Source organism: Crocodylus siamensis, chromosome 13, assembly GCF_052110815.1.
Source record: "Crocodylus siamensis isolate JL-2025a chromosome 13, ASM5211081v1, whole genome shotgun sequence".
Lineage (NCBI taxonomy): Eukaryota > Metazoa > Chordata > Crocodylia > Crocodylidae > Crocodylus > Crocodylus siamensis.
The window spans coordinates 36,391,275-36,408,631 of NC_143407.1; the positions used below are offsets into that span (position 1 = coordinate 36,391,275).

Genomic DNA, 17,357 nt, shown 5'->3' on the forward strand with positions numbered 1-17,357 from the left:
GCCATGCTTGTGAAACACACCTGTGTGATGCCTTCTGCTTGCACTTGTTTTGTGACTGAACCCCAGCTGCACAGAATAAGCCCTATTTAGTATACATGTTGGCTGAGCACTTTGTAGTAGTAGAGTGGAGTGCTATTATCACAAATGCCCTGAGAGCCTCCTGCCTCTCAGATAGGCAATTATTAGGCACTGGAGCCATTCATCTATATTTGAAATCCCTTAACAGAGCAGGAGATGAAGCCGCTTTTGTGGAGAATGGAACAGTTTTCTCCCTAGCTTCCAGCATCTGCATCTTTCACCAGCTCTTTCCACGAGGAACTTACTCCTCATTAAAGGAGGTTCATAAAACCCCAACTGGCCCCCCTCAGGATCCCTTACTCCAAGGATCCCCAAAGTGCTTTATGAACATTCAGCAACAAATGCAGGGCCTCACAGCACAGAAGGCACTAACTCACTCCCATTTCCCAGACAGCTACCTATTTTGCCCTGAGGAATATCCCAGCAGAAGAGAAGGAGAAACGTATGTTAACTCAGGTGTCATTTGCACTTGGGCATGGCCGGGTCGTGCTATCATTCACTCTGCTGTGAGAAAATAGAGTTTTCTCAGAAACGTAGATTTGAAAGAAAAACCCCAGAGCAATAATTTCTAAACACCTTTTCCCCTTGTCTAGCACATGCAATTCTTTTACCACAATGCTGATCTCAGCCCGAAATAAAAACATTATTTACCAGCGGTGTCAGTGAAGATGCAACTCTTCTCAGCTCATTCAGACATGTAGCTGTGGCGTTGGCTTTTCAAAGGTTGTCTGTCTGTGTCTGACTTGGGGTTGAGCCCCCCAGCTTTGTCAAGTTTCAAAACCTTCCTTTGCTACCCACAAAAAGAAACCAGAAGATAGGCTGCAAAGAGCAGACTGGGATGGGGGGGTATGTGAACACTTTGGCCTTGTAAAAGTCTAGACCAGAGCAGACAACATGCAAGTCTCTGAACCCTTGAAAGAAGAAGTAAAAAGCTGCTTGCTTCCCTTTTCCATTAACTAAGAGTTTTGGTTTTGCTTGGGAAGTTTGATAGGGTGCAAGGTTAAATGATGACTCCTTATCTTAATCAGATCAGGTTCTTGGCACAGTGATGACTGCAAAGAATGCTTCAAGTTAAAGAGAACATTGCTGCTCCCAGTGTGACATACTGTACACGTATATGTGTTTGGCCTCCTTGGAGTAACAGCTTGATGTGTAAACTGCAAGGAATCAGAAAAGAAAGAAATGTACAAAGTACTTCAGGAAGAAATGGCATACACCTGCTCATGCCTGACCTCCGATGGAGGGATTATAATAATGCCTTCCAACCCCTTTTCCATGAGAGATGCCAAAACCTGGATGATGGTAAGGCTGTGGGTGCACTGACTTTTGTCTTCTGTCCGTCTGTCTCCAACTCTTGTCCTTTGTCTTATAGTTAGATGGTTACCTATTTGGGGCAGGGATCATTTTTTTGTTTTGTGCCTGGTCTGTAACTAGATTTCGTAGGCACTATAGTAATGTGAGACAACAGCAGCAATGGTCACTTTACTTCTGCCAATGATCACAATGATTTCCATGTGGAAAGTCCTGCTTTGTCTCAGTGGGGGAGTTCTTCCCCCAGATTTAACATTAAAAAGCTTTTTTGGGCATCACTGCTGAGTATTTCCTCTCATCAGAGACACACCAGAAACCGGGATACTGATTCTTAGACCTTGAAGATTCTTGCGTGAACAAGCCTGAGGTCACCCTCCGTTGTACAGCAGCACTCGTGACAGCAAAGGACCACTAGGCTTGAATTGAGCTGGACATGTTACAGGCCATTAGCTCTGCCCGTGCACTTCAACCCTACTTCAGAGCATACCACATGCCTTCCACGCCTCGGGGTTTCAGACTAGGGAAACGTTTCCAGGTACAAACTCTTCCAGTGAAACACACCTCATGCACTAGGGCTGCATGGAAACTTTTCAAGTTACAACTTTTTTTTAATATAGGTCACTAAGCAGAGCCTTCGTTATCTTTTCATGCTCTCCAGCAGAATTCTACAGCACCCTTGCACATGCAAAGTTATGTCGGTTTTGTAACTATGCGGGGCAAGGCAGAAAGCCCACTGAGACAGGAAGTTGTTGAACGTGACGAATGTAGGGCAGCTTGCATTCATCCTTCTGGCTCTAGTGAGCTCAATGTGCAAAGCTCAGGTGCTGCTGCCCTTTGAAGAGAATGAGCAGTTGGGTTTCAGAAATTCACTTTTCTACTTTGTAGTTTCCATAAGCTGAGATATTATCAAAGCACATGATTCTCCTCAAGTGATTCTGCCACCTTCATGTCAGACTCAGGTGGATGGTTGCAATTCTATCCAGCTGCCTACAGATACAGTCTTTGCTAAAGCAGAGGCTGTTGCACAGAGCTCAATGGTGCAGCTTTCTATCTCACCCCCGACCCAACAAACATTATCCTGCACAAACTAATGCAGTCAGTCAGAAACTCAAACCATATTTTATTCCTCCATCACACCTTTCATCCCAAAGCAGTTCAGACATAGACCGGCTGCAATGCAACCACCCCTGGGGTGGAAGGGTGGAAACCAAGTACATGCTGCACACTGCGTACCACTGAGGGGAAAATCATTTTTGGCCACAAACCATGGGCAAACACCTCCTCTCATGAAAGGTTCTGTGGCATAAAAACCAGCCTGTGGTTAGAAACGTCTCATCTGTAAGAGCTACAGATGGCAAACAGCACACAAATAGAATTATCTGCCTCAAAAGCATCATGGGATGATTTGGCCCAACTGATATTTTAATCTGTACCTCTCAGGAGACATTTCAAATCACAAAGCTACCTGGGCTCTAAGATGTACAACCCAGATCTCACTGTCCCACACACACACACACACGCGCGGACGCACGTGACTTTTTAAAGCACTGTGCCACGAAAATTCTAGGTAGAAATGTCTTTTTCAGAGGAAATATTTCATTTGCGTAAAAATATTTCAAAGCCACAAGCTGAACCACAGTTTTTGAGATGCATATTAATACTGATAGTTCTTCAGGTTCCTCCATCTGGCCTATAGCAAGAAATAATTCTGTTGTCGATATGGGGCATGTTGTGACCCCAAACCCTGTTACAGCCTCCTGACTGGTCCTTCTAGGGGCATCACCTCAGTCATGGATCGATAGGTTGTAATAGAAACTGGTTCTCCCGAGCAGGTGATCTGGATCTTGCCCGTAGCATCCAGCTCCACAGTCTCTCTTCTGTAATAAGAGACATAACAATGGCAGCCCTTGGTTAGCAGTGCTGTAAGCCTCTTGGCCCTGCTGTCTCAATGCCAGCACTGGAAAACTGACCACAGCTAGAGAGTCAAAAGTTTGGTCCAGTTTCAAAGGAAGATCCCACCCAGGTTAAGCAAACAACATATTTCTCCTGAAAGGGAGAAATCACCATTTTCCACACTGAGCTGCTTAACCACACAAGCCTCAAGAGGGGGAAGTGAGGAGGAAGATCAGGCCTACCTGAAACTCCAGAGGAAGGTTTGGGAGGCAGAACATGATTACAAGGTGGAATTGGATCAGGGTGCCAAGGTTGCCACCCTGATTCTGGCTGCAGATGCCATGAGGTCTGACAGGCATTTTCTGCTAAAGCCATTACTCCCTGGGCCACTGGCTGAGTTCTGACTTGAAAGGAAGAACGGCCCTTACTTCATCTGCCATGCACAGCCTTGATTTTAGTCTCATCCAACTAATGAAAAGGTGAAAACCTACTCAGACCATTGGATCTGGCCAAATCACAGCAAAGCACCGTTGCTGCAGGACACTTCAGAGATAGGAGATTTATGGTGTAGGTATTTCCGATAGAAGTAAATCCTCCCCGGTACGTGGCGTGGCCCATCACAGACAAACAAGCCGTGGTGTGACTTACCTACAGGGCTTCTTTCCAAGTTCCTGGAGTACTCAGGATCTTCCTTGAGGACTCCCAGCTCCTTGTTCCAATTAGTCCATTTAAGCTCCTCCACTCTGGGGACATAAAAAAAAAAAAAAAAGTCAAACAGTTTTTCCTTGTCCCACCAACAATGACACAGGGACACGGGTTCTGACCACAGAAGTGGCCTCAGGGCTGCATCTCCGGCATCCCAGCCATACTCATTCTGACAGACACTGGCTTTATCAACACAGAGCTAAAGATTGGGTAGTAGAGGCAGCAGAAACTGCACCATACAAGGCCTGATTAAGGGTGGCGTGCTAATTGAGAGTGGTCTGCAGGATAGACAAGCTCTGTATCTTCCTCTGCATTGTGCATAGTTCTGGTGCTTCAGTAAAAATACTCTAGCCCCTGCAAAGGAAACACCATTAACACAACAGACTTCCCAGACTTGTCTCACAGGGAAAGGTCTCTTTACACACTGAGTAACACAAGGCAACTCCTATGACTCCGGCGTGCTCAGAGTTCAGCTCCCGCTCGGTGGAGGATAAGGGATAGTCCAGGTCCCTCTGTCCCCAGGGTCCTGTGCACGGGAAGAGCGCTGCCATCTTGTGGTCCACTGATGTCACAGAAACATTACTGAACAGCATTTGCATATTAAAAAATGAAGTCTGCAGAAGTTAGTGCCGCTCGGGTCACTGGTGCTGCCCAGGCAGAGCTTTGCCAGCGGTCAAGCTGCCAACAATGTTACCTGCTCAGAGCAGGGTCAGGCAACACACCAGTAATGATGCCTGAAGCTTTGCTGCCCCATGGCTTCCAGCATCGCTCCCCTTGATGGAACTGCAGGTGTCCACGACCCAGGCAGGAAAGGCACCAGCACAAATAAGACAAAGAGGGGCGTGGGTTTGGTAATTCTGCTGACTCAGGCTGGGTCTGCCTAAAACTACTCAAGCTGATTTCAGGTGACTTGCATTCAGGAATGAGCTTACAGGCCAGATGGTCCCATTGCAAGGGAAAAAGAGGCAGGGAAAGAGAAAATAATACTGCTTATGGCTGTAATCCTAGGGAGACTTAGTCACAGGATCAGGGGTCAGCAGGGCAGGCCTTATGAGGAGAGGCTACGGGACCTGAACCTGTTTAGCCTCCACAAGAGAAGGTTAAAGGGGGACCTTGTGGCCTGCTACAAACTGGTAAGGGGGGATCAGTAGGTATTGGGGGAGTCCCTGTTCCCCCGTGTGCTGCCAGGAGTGACCAGGAATAACGGTCACAAGCTGGCGGAGGGTAGGTTTAGATTAGATATTAGGAGGCGCTACTTCACAGTCAGGGCGGCTAGGGCCTGGAACCGGCTTCCAGGGGAAGTGGTGCAGGCTCCTAGCCTGGGGATTTTTAAAAGGAAGTTAGATGAGCACCTTGCCGGGGTCATCTGACCCCGGTGCTCTTTCCTGCCAAGGCAGGGGGTCGGACTAGATGATCTACCTAGGTCCCTTCCGACTCTAGCTACTATGAGACTATGAAACTATGACCTGGCACTGAGATGCAATGGTGATGGGTCTGGGAGGAATACGCAGAGTTCTGTGACCAAGTAGGTTGGTGTCATGTATCTCCCTCTGCTAATGCCGACATGCGGTTGTAGAAGAGGACACAGAACTGGGAGTGCTGGAAGCCTCCCCCTTGCCCCATCCTACCTGAAACACCATCGCTCATCTTCCTTATTAAGGCCCAAAGACACAAAGCAGCCAGATCTCGCCTTCCTTCCCCAGGACCACAAAAAGTGCTTTTCTACTTCCAGAATGGCAGTCGTTCTCTGAGGATAAACATCTGTGTTAGATCATAACAAGTCACTGATATAGAGGAATCTGGATCGCTTGGTAAGCGCTCTCACGGCACTTTGTATACGTACAAGCTTCAGAGCCAGGGGAAAAACACACAGTTCATTACAAACAGTATGTGAGCTCCCAGGAGCCTTGCCCAGCTAGCCACGCAGCACGCTCACCTGCAGCTTCCAGATGCTTCTGCTATAACCAGAGACGTTGGTGACAGTCTCATTCATGAGCGCAATCAACATGTTGAGCAAGAGGATGTAGGTCAGGATTATATACAACAGCAGCAGCAGCATGACAAAGTATTTGAATTTCACTTGCTCCTGGAACTCCAGGTCCCCCATGCCAATGGTGAACTTGAAGAGCTCCAGGGAGGTGGTAAACAGCCTGCCGTACGCGAAGCGGCCCTTATCCTCCTCCGCCTGGGTAATGGATTTGTTCTGGGCAGCTGACGCGGGCTCCCCAGTGAGGGTGACTAGAGCTGAAGTGAAAACAGAACCCAGAGTCATCCGGGGAAAGCCTGCTTCCCCCCATGCTGCCACTGACATGGTGCCGAGTGAATCCGTACCTGCCGCAAAGCCAAACAGGAAGAGCCCGTACACCAGGAGGAAGCGCAGCAGGTCCCTCAGGATGGTCTGGAACACAGAGCAGGGGCAGCATCATTAACCCTCCACCCCCATTCCTCACATTTAATGTAGCACAAAGCTGCTGTGGCAGAGTGTTTGCATGCCCGCCAGACAATGATTTCTGCTCTGGCTATGTCACCTCGTTAATGCTAACAGGGAAGGCAGGAAGTCTCACTTCCCCCTTCTAGCAGGTGAACAAGTTCCGATACACCTGCTAAGTCCACACAGCAAGCTTTGAATAGGGGACTGAAACTCGGGAATGTCTCACCCCAGACCCTGCCGGATGGAGACGACACTGGAACATGCCGAAGGGACAGGGAAACCAAGTCAAATAAAGCTGTGTTGTGATTTTTGAGAAGAAGTAATTCTTAAGAAGAAGGCTAGTTCGAACCAGTCAGATCCCATGCAAACATCCTATGAAATTCTGTCCAGGACTGCTGCTACACATCCGACTACCCAGTCCACTCTGCCTTCTCGTACACTCAGACGCATGAACAGAGGTCTGCTAGTGCACCTTGGCTCTGCTTTAGAGCACCCCTCGCATTCTAGCACTGGGCTCCATGCTCGAGTATGCCTATAAGCCTCTACCAAGACTTACCAATGATAAGAAAGGTCTTCAGAAGAGAGATGCTATTTCTGTGATAGGCAGAGCAGCATCAGCTGTGAGTCCCAAACAAACTCATTCTTTCTTTTGCCCTGAGCCAGCATTTGAAACCCAGCTGCACAACAGGTGCAAAGCCAACAGGTCTGTCTCAGTGCAGCATCCCAGCTGCCCAGAGAGATGGCTCTAGTCTCATCCCAAAGGTAGTTTTCATTTGCAGAGCTACAGCATTTCCTCTTTTCATGGCTTTGATGCAAAGAAACATAACAGCAGCATTTGTATCGATACTTCACACCTGCAAGCCACTGATGCAGGCTGTCCCTTTGCACTGACCTTCTGTATCATGACACTGTACATCCCAGTGCACTGGAAGCCCCGAGTGTAGTACAGCATGTTCACCCATCCCAGCAGCAAAGAGGAGACCATCAACGGGGTGAAGTATTCCAAACTCATCAAGTAGAGAACTAATGAAAGCAGCAGCAAGAGTCCCTGAAGTAAGCTGGGTGGAGGGAGGTTGGGGAGGAGGAAAAAGAGCATTACAGAATGCACTGAAAGCCTCAGATCCAAATCCTTTTAGTGCTACAGGGGGTGCCCAGCCACACTGCCAAAGGTTGCATAATAGGATAGAGGATCAAAAGTGTTCTGACCAAACCCACATGTAAGCTACTTCATGCACAAGTGTGTAGCAGATATGTTATGCATTTGCCCATCTTACATTATAGAAAAATCTCAGACACCCTACACCTGGCCCTTCTTTTCTACAAGGGGACTTACATGTTACTGGTGTGATACTGGACCTGTCACATACAGACTGAAACACATACAAACCCAGGGAAACTATACCCCCTCCCCAGTCAAGTCTCAGCTACCATGGCTGCCCAGTTCCACGTACACTCTCACGTTGCTGTAATTTACTATAATTTGCTTTACACTAACACTGAGAGGCTCCAGGGAAGGGTCAGAGCTCCATCGTGTCAGACACTGTCACTTTCAGTTTGTGCAGTCCCAGCCCCAGAGATATGACAGTGTTGGAGTATGACAACAGGTAGAAAAGGCAAAATAGGACTGGAGTGGAAGTGAAGGTTTGAGAAGCAGTTGCCTCTGGTCACCACCTGCCTACTGCACTCAACACAGAACTGATTTAATGCCTGCTTCCAGTTCCCCCAAGACACGAAGAAACCTACAGCAAGAGCTCAATGCAATCATCAAAGAAGATGGTCCTCAGAGAGAATTGCCTCCTCCACAAGTACCGACTCTATTGGAAAGAAAAAAAATCAAGAGGGACAGTTTTTATTCCAGGAGGGAATACATGAATTCAATCCCTGCCTGGGACAACACACTGCACAGGAAGCAAAGGCTTGTTCACAGCCTTTTCTTCTAAATCATTTGTTCCAGTAACCCAACAATCCAGATAATCCCCCTTCAAAGCAAATACAGAGTTAGATGCTGAGCCACAGCTCCCTCGTGTTTTTTGTAAAGAATGTATCTAGTAATATTCAGTATTGTACCACTGCACATCCCAAAAGTATCTCATGATCTTTTGCTGCTCTGACCCTCTCCCTAATTATCTCCAACATTCTTGTTCATGGTGTCCTTTGCTGTCCTGCACCCAACTCATCCAAGAAGCGTCTCATGGAGGAAGCTGTCCTGCCATTGGTCTGTGAAGTGTTGCGCACCCATATGGTATCATGGAAATAGACGGGTGCACCAACATCAGGATGATGGGCCCTTCAGGAGGGAGTAGTCAGGCTATGTGTCTCCATACCTGAGCAATTAAGAAGTAAATGCCTCCCAGAAAGCTAATGATCAGTCCAGTGAGCCACAGGAAGCCTCCAGCATTGAACTCCATTGGGAACAGAGGCTGCAAGATTCAAGCAACACCGTGAGAACAGCAGTCAGTGCTGTAACCACCATTGCCCCAGCACTGTTCTACTCCACCCCATCAAAGCGAGCCCGACTCACCTGCTCATGCAGGGGACAATGGTAGGCAAAGACTGAGAAGATGACCATGAACGTCAAATAAGAAAAAAAACTCAAGTAAAATCTCCTGGCAGCAAAAGTGTCCCATTTGTGCTGAATCAGTTTGTTCAGTGGTTCCAAAACCACCATTTTGTATCGATTCTGGCATGGGAAAATAAACACAACTGCATGAATCCAGAATCACCATAAAGCCTTCTTGGTCCAGTGGTGGAATTCAATGGCCAGAATTAGGGGATTCCAGCATGTCTGTTTAATTATACATCTCAGCATGAAATGAGCCAGGCATCTTACTGGAGATGGGAGAACTGCCTGGTCTGACGTAGCCCTCTCAAGGCCCATAGAAAGATCTAGACTAAGGCACTGGTCCCATGACAGGGACAAAGACAGAAAGATCCAAAATGCCTTCCTTAAAGCACATTATCTGAAAGCATTAAGGTGTTTAACAGCTAATGATATATGCTAATTTCACATCATCAGTAATGTACAGATCTGCATGCTCAACTATGAAACTATTTCTTTACAAGCAAATGGTCTGAAACACAACATTAATATTACATGGCAGGGGGTCGGACTTGATGATCTGCTCAGGTCCCTTCTGACCCTACTAACTATGAAACTATGAAACATGTAGGCCAATATAATTTTCTTTAGGTCTGAAAGACCCTGTTAACTGTACGTACTTGACATAGCTACATGGCGACACTATAATAAATAACCAGGCAAAATGGTTCGGTTTTAGAGCAAGTGGTGTCGGCACTCACTGGTGTGTCACTGCTGTAGGCCAGGATCTCCAGCACCGAATTCTCACAGTTATCAATTGAGGACAGGTCATAAAGAGACACCTGGATGGGGCCGTAGGTCCATTCGGTGAACTTGCGTGACAGGTGCTGGTACTCTGGCTCCTCAATTTCTCTTTGAAGAATGTGTCTGAAGATCTAGAGGGAAACTTTGTGTTTATTATGCAGATAACCACAGAGAAGCAGGATGACTTCCCCAGAATCCCCCAGCTGCCTCAAACCCCCATGGCCCTGTTTCTTTCACAGTACGCTTTGCCAGTATTATTGTGCCCAACTGCTATATGATCCAACCAAAGCACAGTTCATGCAAAACTCAGCCCAGCCCCTGCCACACTGAGACTCAGAGCATCAGCACCCAATTGCAATCACAATACACAGCTCCAGATGGGATGAGCTAGAGGAGATTTCCCTGATGCCTCCTGTGGTGAGGCTGCTGCCCGTGGGGCAAAAGGATCTCACTGAGGAGTCTCTCATGCAGTAAAATGTAGGATGCACCTACATGAAGCCCAGCCACTAGGCAGGGAATGCAGTCCAGTGTCCTCTCTGCTACTCACCACACCCAGAAAACCCCTCTAAGTTGGGTTTACCTCTACTTTGCCACCCTTGGCAGCCAGCTGCAGTGGCGTTAACCCATCACAATTCACTGCCTCTTCCAGCTTCTGTGTTGGGACAATCTTCACACCTGCCCTTAAGATCTTGTCATACATCTTGCTCACAAACTCTGTGTTTTCCTGGGTGTCATCTGCTATCATCACCAAGGCATGGAGAACTGTGTTGCCCAGAGAATCCTTTTCCTGGAGACTGGCTCTGTTGTGCGGGTTCTCCAGGAGATACTGAACTATGTTGAGCTGGTTGGTGCAAGCAGCCAAGGACAGGGGAAGTTCACCTGGAGAGATTGGGGCCAGGTTGAGGAAAAAGTAATCCGTTTTAAAAGAACAACATACTTATCATATGTGGTTTTGTTAACGGCTTGGGGGGTTTCCTCACAAGACCTCTGAATTCAGATAGGGGCATTTGTTGCGTGAAGTGGGATCCACTGCCTCTATTTACTTCATTGTCACACTTGGTCGCAGATGAGACTGCGTTTTAAAGCCCCCTGGTTAGGGTAGAGTACACACAACCAAACACCAGGTGGCAAGCAGCAGTTGGCTAGAGGGGAGCTTTGACTTTTAGAGCTGTAGCCACTCACACATGTTGGGATCTCCTGGGTTGTTGGATAGAGATTACACACAATACCTGCAAAGGCAAACCCAGCTAGTTTCAGGGGCCCCGCATACTGCAGGACAGTGAACTGAAGCCTCTAGTGCTGGCTTACCAAAATAAAAGCAAATTCCCTTTTTCTTCTGGAAGAACGTGCCATGGGCCCTGGCATGGACATCAGCTCCCTTCTCTACCAGGAGCTTCACTAGTTCCAGCTGCCTCTTCTCTATGGCAATGTGGAGTGCTGTCTGCCCTAAGGAAGATGGCATTGCAAAGAGCAGATCACAGAGATGTCATGACCAGACCCCCACAAAAGTATCCAAATGACAACAGCAGTATTCTCAATTCTTTGGACTTCCAGGCCCACCTAAGATAACTGTGGACTCCCAGGTATAACTGGCTGCATCAAATGGGTAGAAAATGCTATCTTTTTTAATGGCTTGCAGATGCAGGTTGGACACTGGTGCCTGTCTGTCTTTTGACCACAAGGTTACAAACATGCCCTTGCAAATACCTTACCTTTATAATAATTATCCGTACATGCAGCATTGACGAGCATCTTTTGAGGCGGTCTGCATCCTCTGTCCTCATCTATTTTTAGTAAGACTGGGATTGTGTCATTCTTCCCATCTTTTAAATTCAGCAGGGCTTTCATCAAGCAGGTCTTCCCTGTCTTTGCATCTGAAAAAGAGCACGGAGGAGGCATGTGTTTTGCACATGGCTGCACCACTGGTTTCCTTTTGCCCAGAACTCAGTCCTTAGCCAAACATTTAAACGCCTTTCTCGCAGCATCTCCACTAGGAGCTGGGGCTTGGAAGAAAATGCCATGAGCACCTTTCAGCCAGAGAGCGGCCATGGAGACAGGTGGGTATGTATTAGGCAGAGAGAGAAGAAATGACTTGCTCAAAGTCGCATACTGGGTCAGCAGCACAGCTGGGCACAGAATCTAGCCTTCCAGGCCTGTACCCAGTCCTTGTTTGTATCTACGAATGGGCCAGAGACCAAAGCCCTGGTTTGGTGAAAAGGCTTATTGTAGGCAAAGAGGGAGATGCGGGGCTACAGATGTTTGCTTTTGGCACAGACTCAAACTGAGCAGCAAAGCCTTTGTGCTCCACTGCTGCTAAGAAGAAATTCCCTTGGTTAAAGCAGCAGAGAACATGCTGAGCAGGTACCCACCTGTATATTCTGAATTAGTGAGGAATTTGGAGGTTGACTCCAAGTAACTGAACAAGCCATCCAGCTCCTCTGGGTTGCCCTTTGAGACTGCATCGAAAAGCCGGTCTCTGTCAAAGCGGTTTGTGTCCTTTTGGCTACTGAAGAAAAGCAAACAGTCAGCCACGAGCAGGTTAGCCGCAGTGTCAAGGAGCTCCACCCAAAGTAAATTAACTTGGATAGAGCACATTTCTGCCATGGCTAGATGGCCTGTGGCACTGGAGTCAGCTTGCTTAGCGCTATTGGATATATCCACAGCGCACCGTTGTGTGCGTGCCAGACCGGCCCTCTGAGTTTGGAGAAAAAAGGCTAATATGTCCCCAGCCCTAGTTTCATACCACCCCAGTTTGGGTGTGGGCAGGACTCCTGCACTTTTATTCTTGTTCGTCCTCTTGCAAAGTCCCTGGCACCACCCTGAATTTCATTTGTAACAGATTTCCCACAAGCAGAACCCACTGTTACTTACTTGCTGGCAACTTGTCCTCGATAATTCAAATTGATCTTGATTTTAGGAGCAAAATCCTTGCTTTCCTTCTCAAAGGGAGTCTCCAGTGGTGGTAGTTCTTTCTTTCCACCTGCCTCTCTTCTTTCTCCCTGCTTATCCACTGCAGGTTTGTCCTCCTGGACACTGTCATCTGTTTCTAACAAACAAATTAGCCTGTCCTCCTGTGATGGGCCTGGCTGCCCAAGCGTAGAGTTATTCATGTTTGGCAGGGCGGGTGTTTTAGATCATGGATGCTGCTGCCTGTCAGAGAACAGAGCTGTAAGAGAGCAAGAGCACACGTACCTTAAAGCCTGTGAATCAGATCCCCAACGTGCCCATTCATCCCCTTCCACGCTGCTCCCTTTCCTCAAACAAGACAGAAAACAGGCCCCTGTATGTTTGCCCTAGCAGTTGTTAAAGGACGGCCCGTGGGTTCCTCTAGTCTGGTCGCTCCCTGAACAGTGAAACTCTGCTATTTATTTATCAGACACTGCTGTTTTATTCAAGGCTGTCCTGATGCAATTGACAGCACCATCTCTGCCCCAACGAGTTTTACTGCTTGAGTGAAAAAACCTTAAGTTGGATCTAATTACTGGGTCTTTTCAAAGTCACTGCTGAGTTCAGTGGCATTTAAGGGTTTACTTGCACTGACCTCACCGGAGGATCCAGGCCTTAAATAGCAAAGTCTCTAAGCAGGGGAACAACCAAAAATCAATTCCTAAAGAAGTGAGAGAGTATAGCCTCTTCAAGGTGGGCTGGGCAACAGCCACCCGCTTCGGAGATAACCTCACCTGCTCTTACGAATAAGGACTTCTCAGATGAAATGTGCTGTATGGAAGCCACCAGGGTCACCACTGCGGGAAGGCGGGAGCGTGGACAGTGACAGCATTGACACCCTTGCTCTCGTCGCAGCATAGGCAGCAGAGGCTAGTTACCATGTGGCCCAAGGAGATAAGAGGACTAGCAACAGGGCCCCTCTGGAAAGGGCCATTATGTGTGCTCAGGCTCCTTGGAAGCGGGAAAGGAAGCATCTGCCGAACACAGACTTCCTTCTTCTTCTCCTGGGGCCCGCACTGTTCAACATCTTCATCAGCGACTTGGACGAGAGGGTGAAAAGCACCTCGTTCAAATTCGCAGATGACACTAAGATGTGAGGAGAAGTGGGCATGCTGGAGGAGAGGGACAGGCTGCAACTAGATCTGGGCAGGTTACAGGGGTGGGCGGATGAGAATAGGATGGGATTCAATACTGACAAGTTCAAGGAGATGCATCTGGGGAGGAAGAACTGGCACCATAGCTACAGGCTGGGTAACTCCCTTCTCATCAGTGCAGAGGCAGAAAAGGATCTTGGAGTCATTATTGATGCCAAAACGAACGTGGGCCAGCAGTGTGGGGACGCAGTCAGGAAGGCTAAATGCACCTTGTCGTGCATCCACAGATGCATCTTGAGCAGGTCCAGGGAGGTGATCCTCCCCCTCTATGCGGCACTGGTCAGGCCGCAGCTGGAGGACTGCGTCCAGGTCTGGGCGCCGCACTTCAAGAGGGATGTGGACAGCATGGAGAGGGTCCAGAGGAGGCCACTCGCATGGTCAGGGGGCAGCAGGGCAGGCCCTATGAATGGAGGTTAAGGGACCTAAACCTGTCCAGCCTCCACAAGAGAAAGCTGAGGGGGGATCTGGTGGCCATCTACAAACTGGCCAAGGGGGAGCACCGGGGAACGGGAGAATCCCTGTTCCCTGAGCACTACCACTACAAGGAACAACGGCCATAAGTTGACTGAGAGTAGATTCAGGCTAAATATCAGGAGGCGCTGCTTCACGGTCAGGGCGGCTAGGATCTGGAACCAACTTCTAAGAGAAGCGGTGCTCGCTCCTACCCTGGGGGTCTTTAAAAGGAGGCTGGATAATCACCTAACTGGGGTCAAATGACCCCAGTACTCTTTCCTGCATCGGGCAGGGTGTCGGACTTGATGATCTGCTCAGGTCCTTTCCGACCCTACCTACTATGAAACTGTGGTGCACAGTAGCACCGCAAACCAGGGTACAAGCAAGAAAGGCCTAGCACCTCCCCAGAGTCGTGGGATGTGCCAGCTGCTGATCTCCACCTAAGCATGGGCTCAGGTAGTCAACAAGAAAGGTACGTGCCTGCCCAGTTTCCAGTTGTTGTGCAGATAAAGACTGCCCTCAGGCACAGCACAATGCAGCCATAGCACTCTGAGGCTAATGAGTGAAAAACCAGCCATGGGAAACTGGATCTAGACCTGCTGTACAATAGTGCTGCTCACTTACCACTGGGACAGCTGGCCAGTCCACCAGACTTCACTAGCTCCAGCCTCCCATTTCTATTGCTTTGAACCTTCTTTTTCTACACATGCATGCACACACTTAGACCTCAGATCTGTTCTCTGATTGCATGCCAGCAGAAACCATTAGAAGGATATGACTGTAGATTTATTTGCAGCCTGTGAAGCTTACAAGGAAACGCCCATGACCACTAACTTGCGCTATAAAGATCTGTTACCAGCCAGGCTTTATTGACATGCTCCGTCCCCAGAAAGTTAACAGGTCCTTGGGGATATCACATAACAGGGTTAGACCTAGGTTCCCCCTGTTCTGCATCAGTTACAGAGACAGAGTACAAGAGCTCTGATTCAAGATTGGATGCAAGCATGCTTATTAAAATCTCAGCAGAGGATGCTTATGCAGCGCTTTGATGCAGTTCATAGGCAAGAGAAAAATCCAAAGGCACATGGCACAGTCAAGATTAACTATTTTGAGACACAATAACTATTCTGTGTAAACTCTTTGTAAAATCCCTGTGTACGCAGGAACATATGCTCCATCTTCCCACCCTTACTGTCACAGCCACCAATCCTATAGAGCAAAACAATGGTGTACTTTCATACAAACAACCTGCTTTCCCTTTTTCTGGCTTCTTTCTCCTGAATTATTTCCTTGGCTGCAGTTTCCATCCTATCCCGGTGCTTTAAAGGATGATTTACACTCATCCTTGCCCAGAGCCATTTTTGGCTTTCTTTTAAAAGCAGGAGCAAAAAACACCCGAGAAAAGACCCTATCCCAAACTCCTCCCTTTCTAGGCTCCCAGGAGAATCTGGAGAATGCTCTTGGATCCCCAGCTGCACCTTCCTCTCTGCCTTCAAGTGCTGTACCCCGTTGCCTGTTGCTACGTTGCTGCCAAGCCATTCAAAGCTCCCCAGTGCACAGCCAGCCCTGCTGTCAAAAGAAGAACACGGCACTTACCGCAGGCTGCAGCTCCACCCCAGAACTGCTGCTGCTCTGAGGAGGGGTTGCAACTGAGGTTGCAGAATTCGGCTAATTTCTCTGCGCCAAGTGAGTCAAAGGTGCAATCATTGGATGAGGGTTTAAAAAACAAAAAACGAACTTCCCGGTGGGTAAGACTGGTGTTATCCCGGGAAGGAAATGATCTGCCTGTTAGCACTCCCTGTATGTGCTGATGAATCCATGGTCAGAGATTCAGCCTGCCTCCAGGGTAGCCGTGGACTGCAAACTGGCCTTCCAATTAAGTGAAAAATGACAGCATGATGAAGTTTTAGCAGGAAGTGACTAGATGGATCTCACAGAGAAAGAAAACCTCAACAGAGAGCCAATGAGCGCCGTACTTCTCTATTGCAATGGCTGGCTGGCCACATCGTGAGTATAAACATACGTATCTATTAACCACTAGTTCCCCATGTGGCAGACCAGTTGAAGTTTTGCCACAAGAGCAGGCTCAGATCTGATGAAGCAGCTGGTTGGTTTTAGTGGAGACTCTTCTTGTAGTCTGCGGGTCTGCTCCCAGGTCTGTCACTAGGCTCAGGACTCAGTCAGCCCCGAGGACGGACAAGACTGTTACAAAACCATGTGCTACCAGGCGTTTCCAAGTGGTTGTTTTTCCACACATGGCTTCACGCCCCCCAAACTGTGATGAGGCTTAAATAAGAGCAAAAGGGAGTCAGCCTTACCACAACGTTAATGAACAAAGCCCAGAGAATCATCTGTCCGACACTGCTCCAGACAGTTGAACAGAGAGGTCCCAGTTCCCATGAGTCAGGGCACTCAGTGCCACCAGGACTGCAGTTCTGAGCAAGGCCCCTCACAGTGGTCAAAAACACCAGCCCAATTATTATTTTACTTTAGTTGGCTGAAGCCACATCTTTATAGGAATTCTCATTTCTTCTGTAAGCTTCTTCCTGGGAGGGGACTGACTCAGATACACCATGATGGAGAGCGTCACTGGGGGATAGGACCATACCTACTTGCCATTTCAGGGTAATCACAGCTTGCCATTCTCACTGGAGGTGAGCCCAGGACTGGAATAACTTGGGGAGGGGGGGGGCACGCTGCAGGGCAAGAGTCAGGCGGGTTGGCAAAACATGGGGGAGAACAGAATAGCTAGGACAGAGTCAAGGCACAGGGGACAGAACTCAGGTGGGTCATTCCTGTTCATCTCCCTTCCTCGAGGGTGAACGGGGAATCTATTTCTTTCCCCTCACTTCACAGTCTGCATTACCCCATGCCAGACAGACCAGAAGTGGAAATGGTGAATGTGCGCAGCTGACATGACAGCAGTACCCACCTATGATTTCTCCCATCTAGGCCCCCCTCACCCAGTCTGTGGCACAAGAGTTCTGCTATGGGAAGAGAAATGTCACTAGTCGCCACCCAGTTAGGGGAACTTGCAGTGCAA

At 48.4% G+C, this 17,357-nt stretch overlaps 1 protein-coding gene across 1 annotated transcript; it reads right to left on the reverse strand.

Annotated features, from left to right (window-relative positions):
• Positions 1 to 2,498: 2,498 nt before the first annotated feature.
• LOC149854300 (transient receptor potential cation channel subfamily V member 2-like) lies at positions 2,499 to 16,411 on the reverse strand. Its single transcript, XM_090025935.1, has 16 exons — positions 15,911 to 16,411; positions 12,633 to 12,927; positions 12,131 to 12,267; positions 11,474 to 11,635; positions 11,070 to 11,207; positions 10,342 to 10,640; positions 9,719 to 9,892; positions 8,940 to 9,098; positions 8,743 to 8,838; positions 8,162 to 8,232; positions 7,311 to 7,476; positions 6,319 to 6,385; positions 5,924 to 6,231; positions 5,616 to 5,734; positions 3,931 to 4,025; positions 2,499 to 3,266 (listed from the first exon to the last, which is right to left on the reverse strand). The coding sequence occupies exons 2-16, from the start codon at positions 12,869 to 12,871 to the stop codon at positions 3,178 to 3,180; spliced, it is 2,319 nt and encodes a 772-aa protein (XP_089882061.1). The 5' UTR covers positions 12,872 to 12,927; positions 15,911 to 16,411; the 3' UTR covers positions 2,499 to 3,177.
• Positions 16,412 to 17,357: the final 946 nt, after the last annotated feature.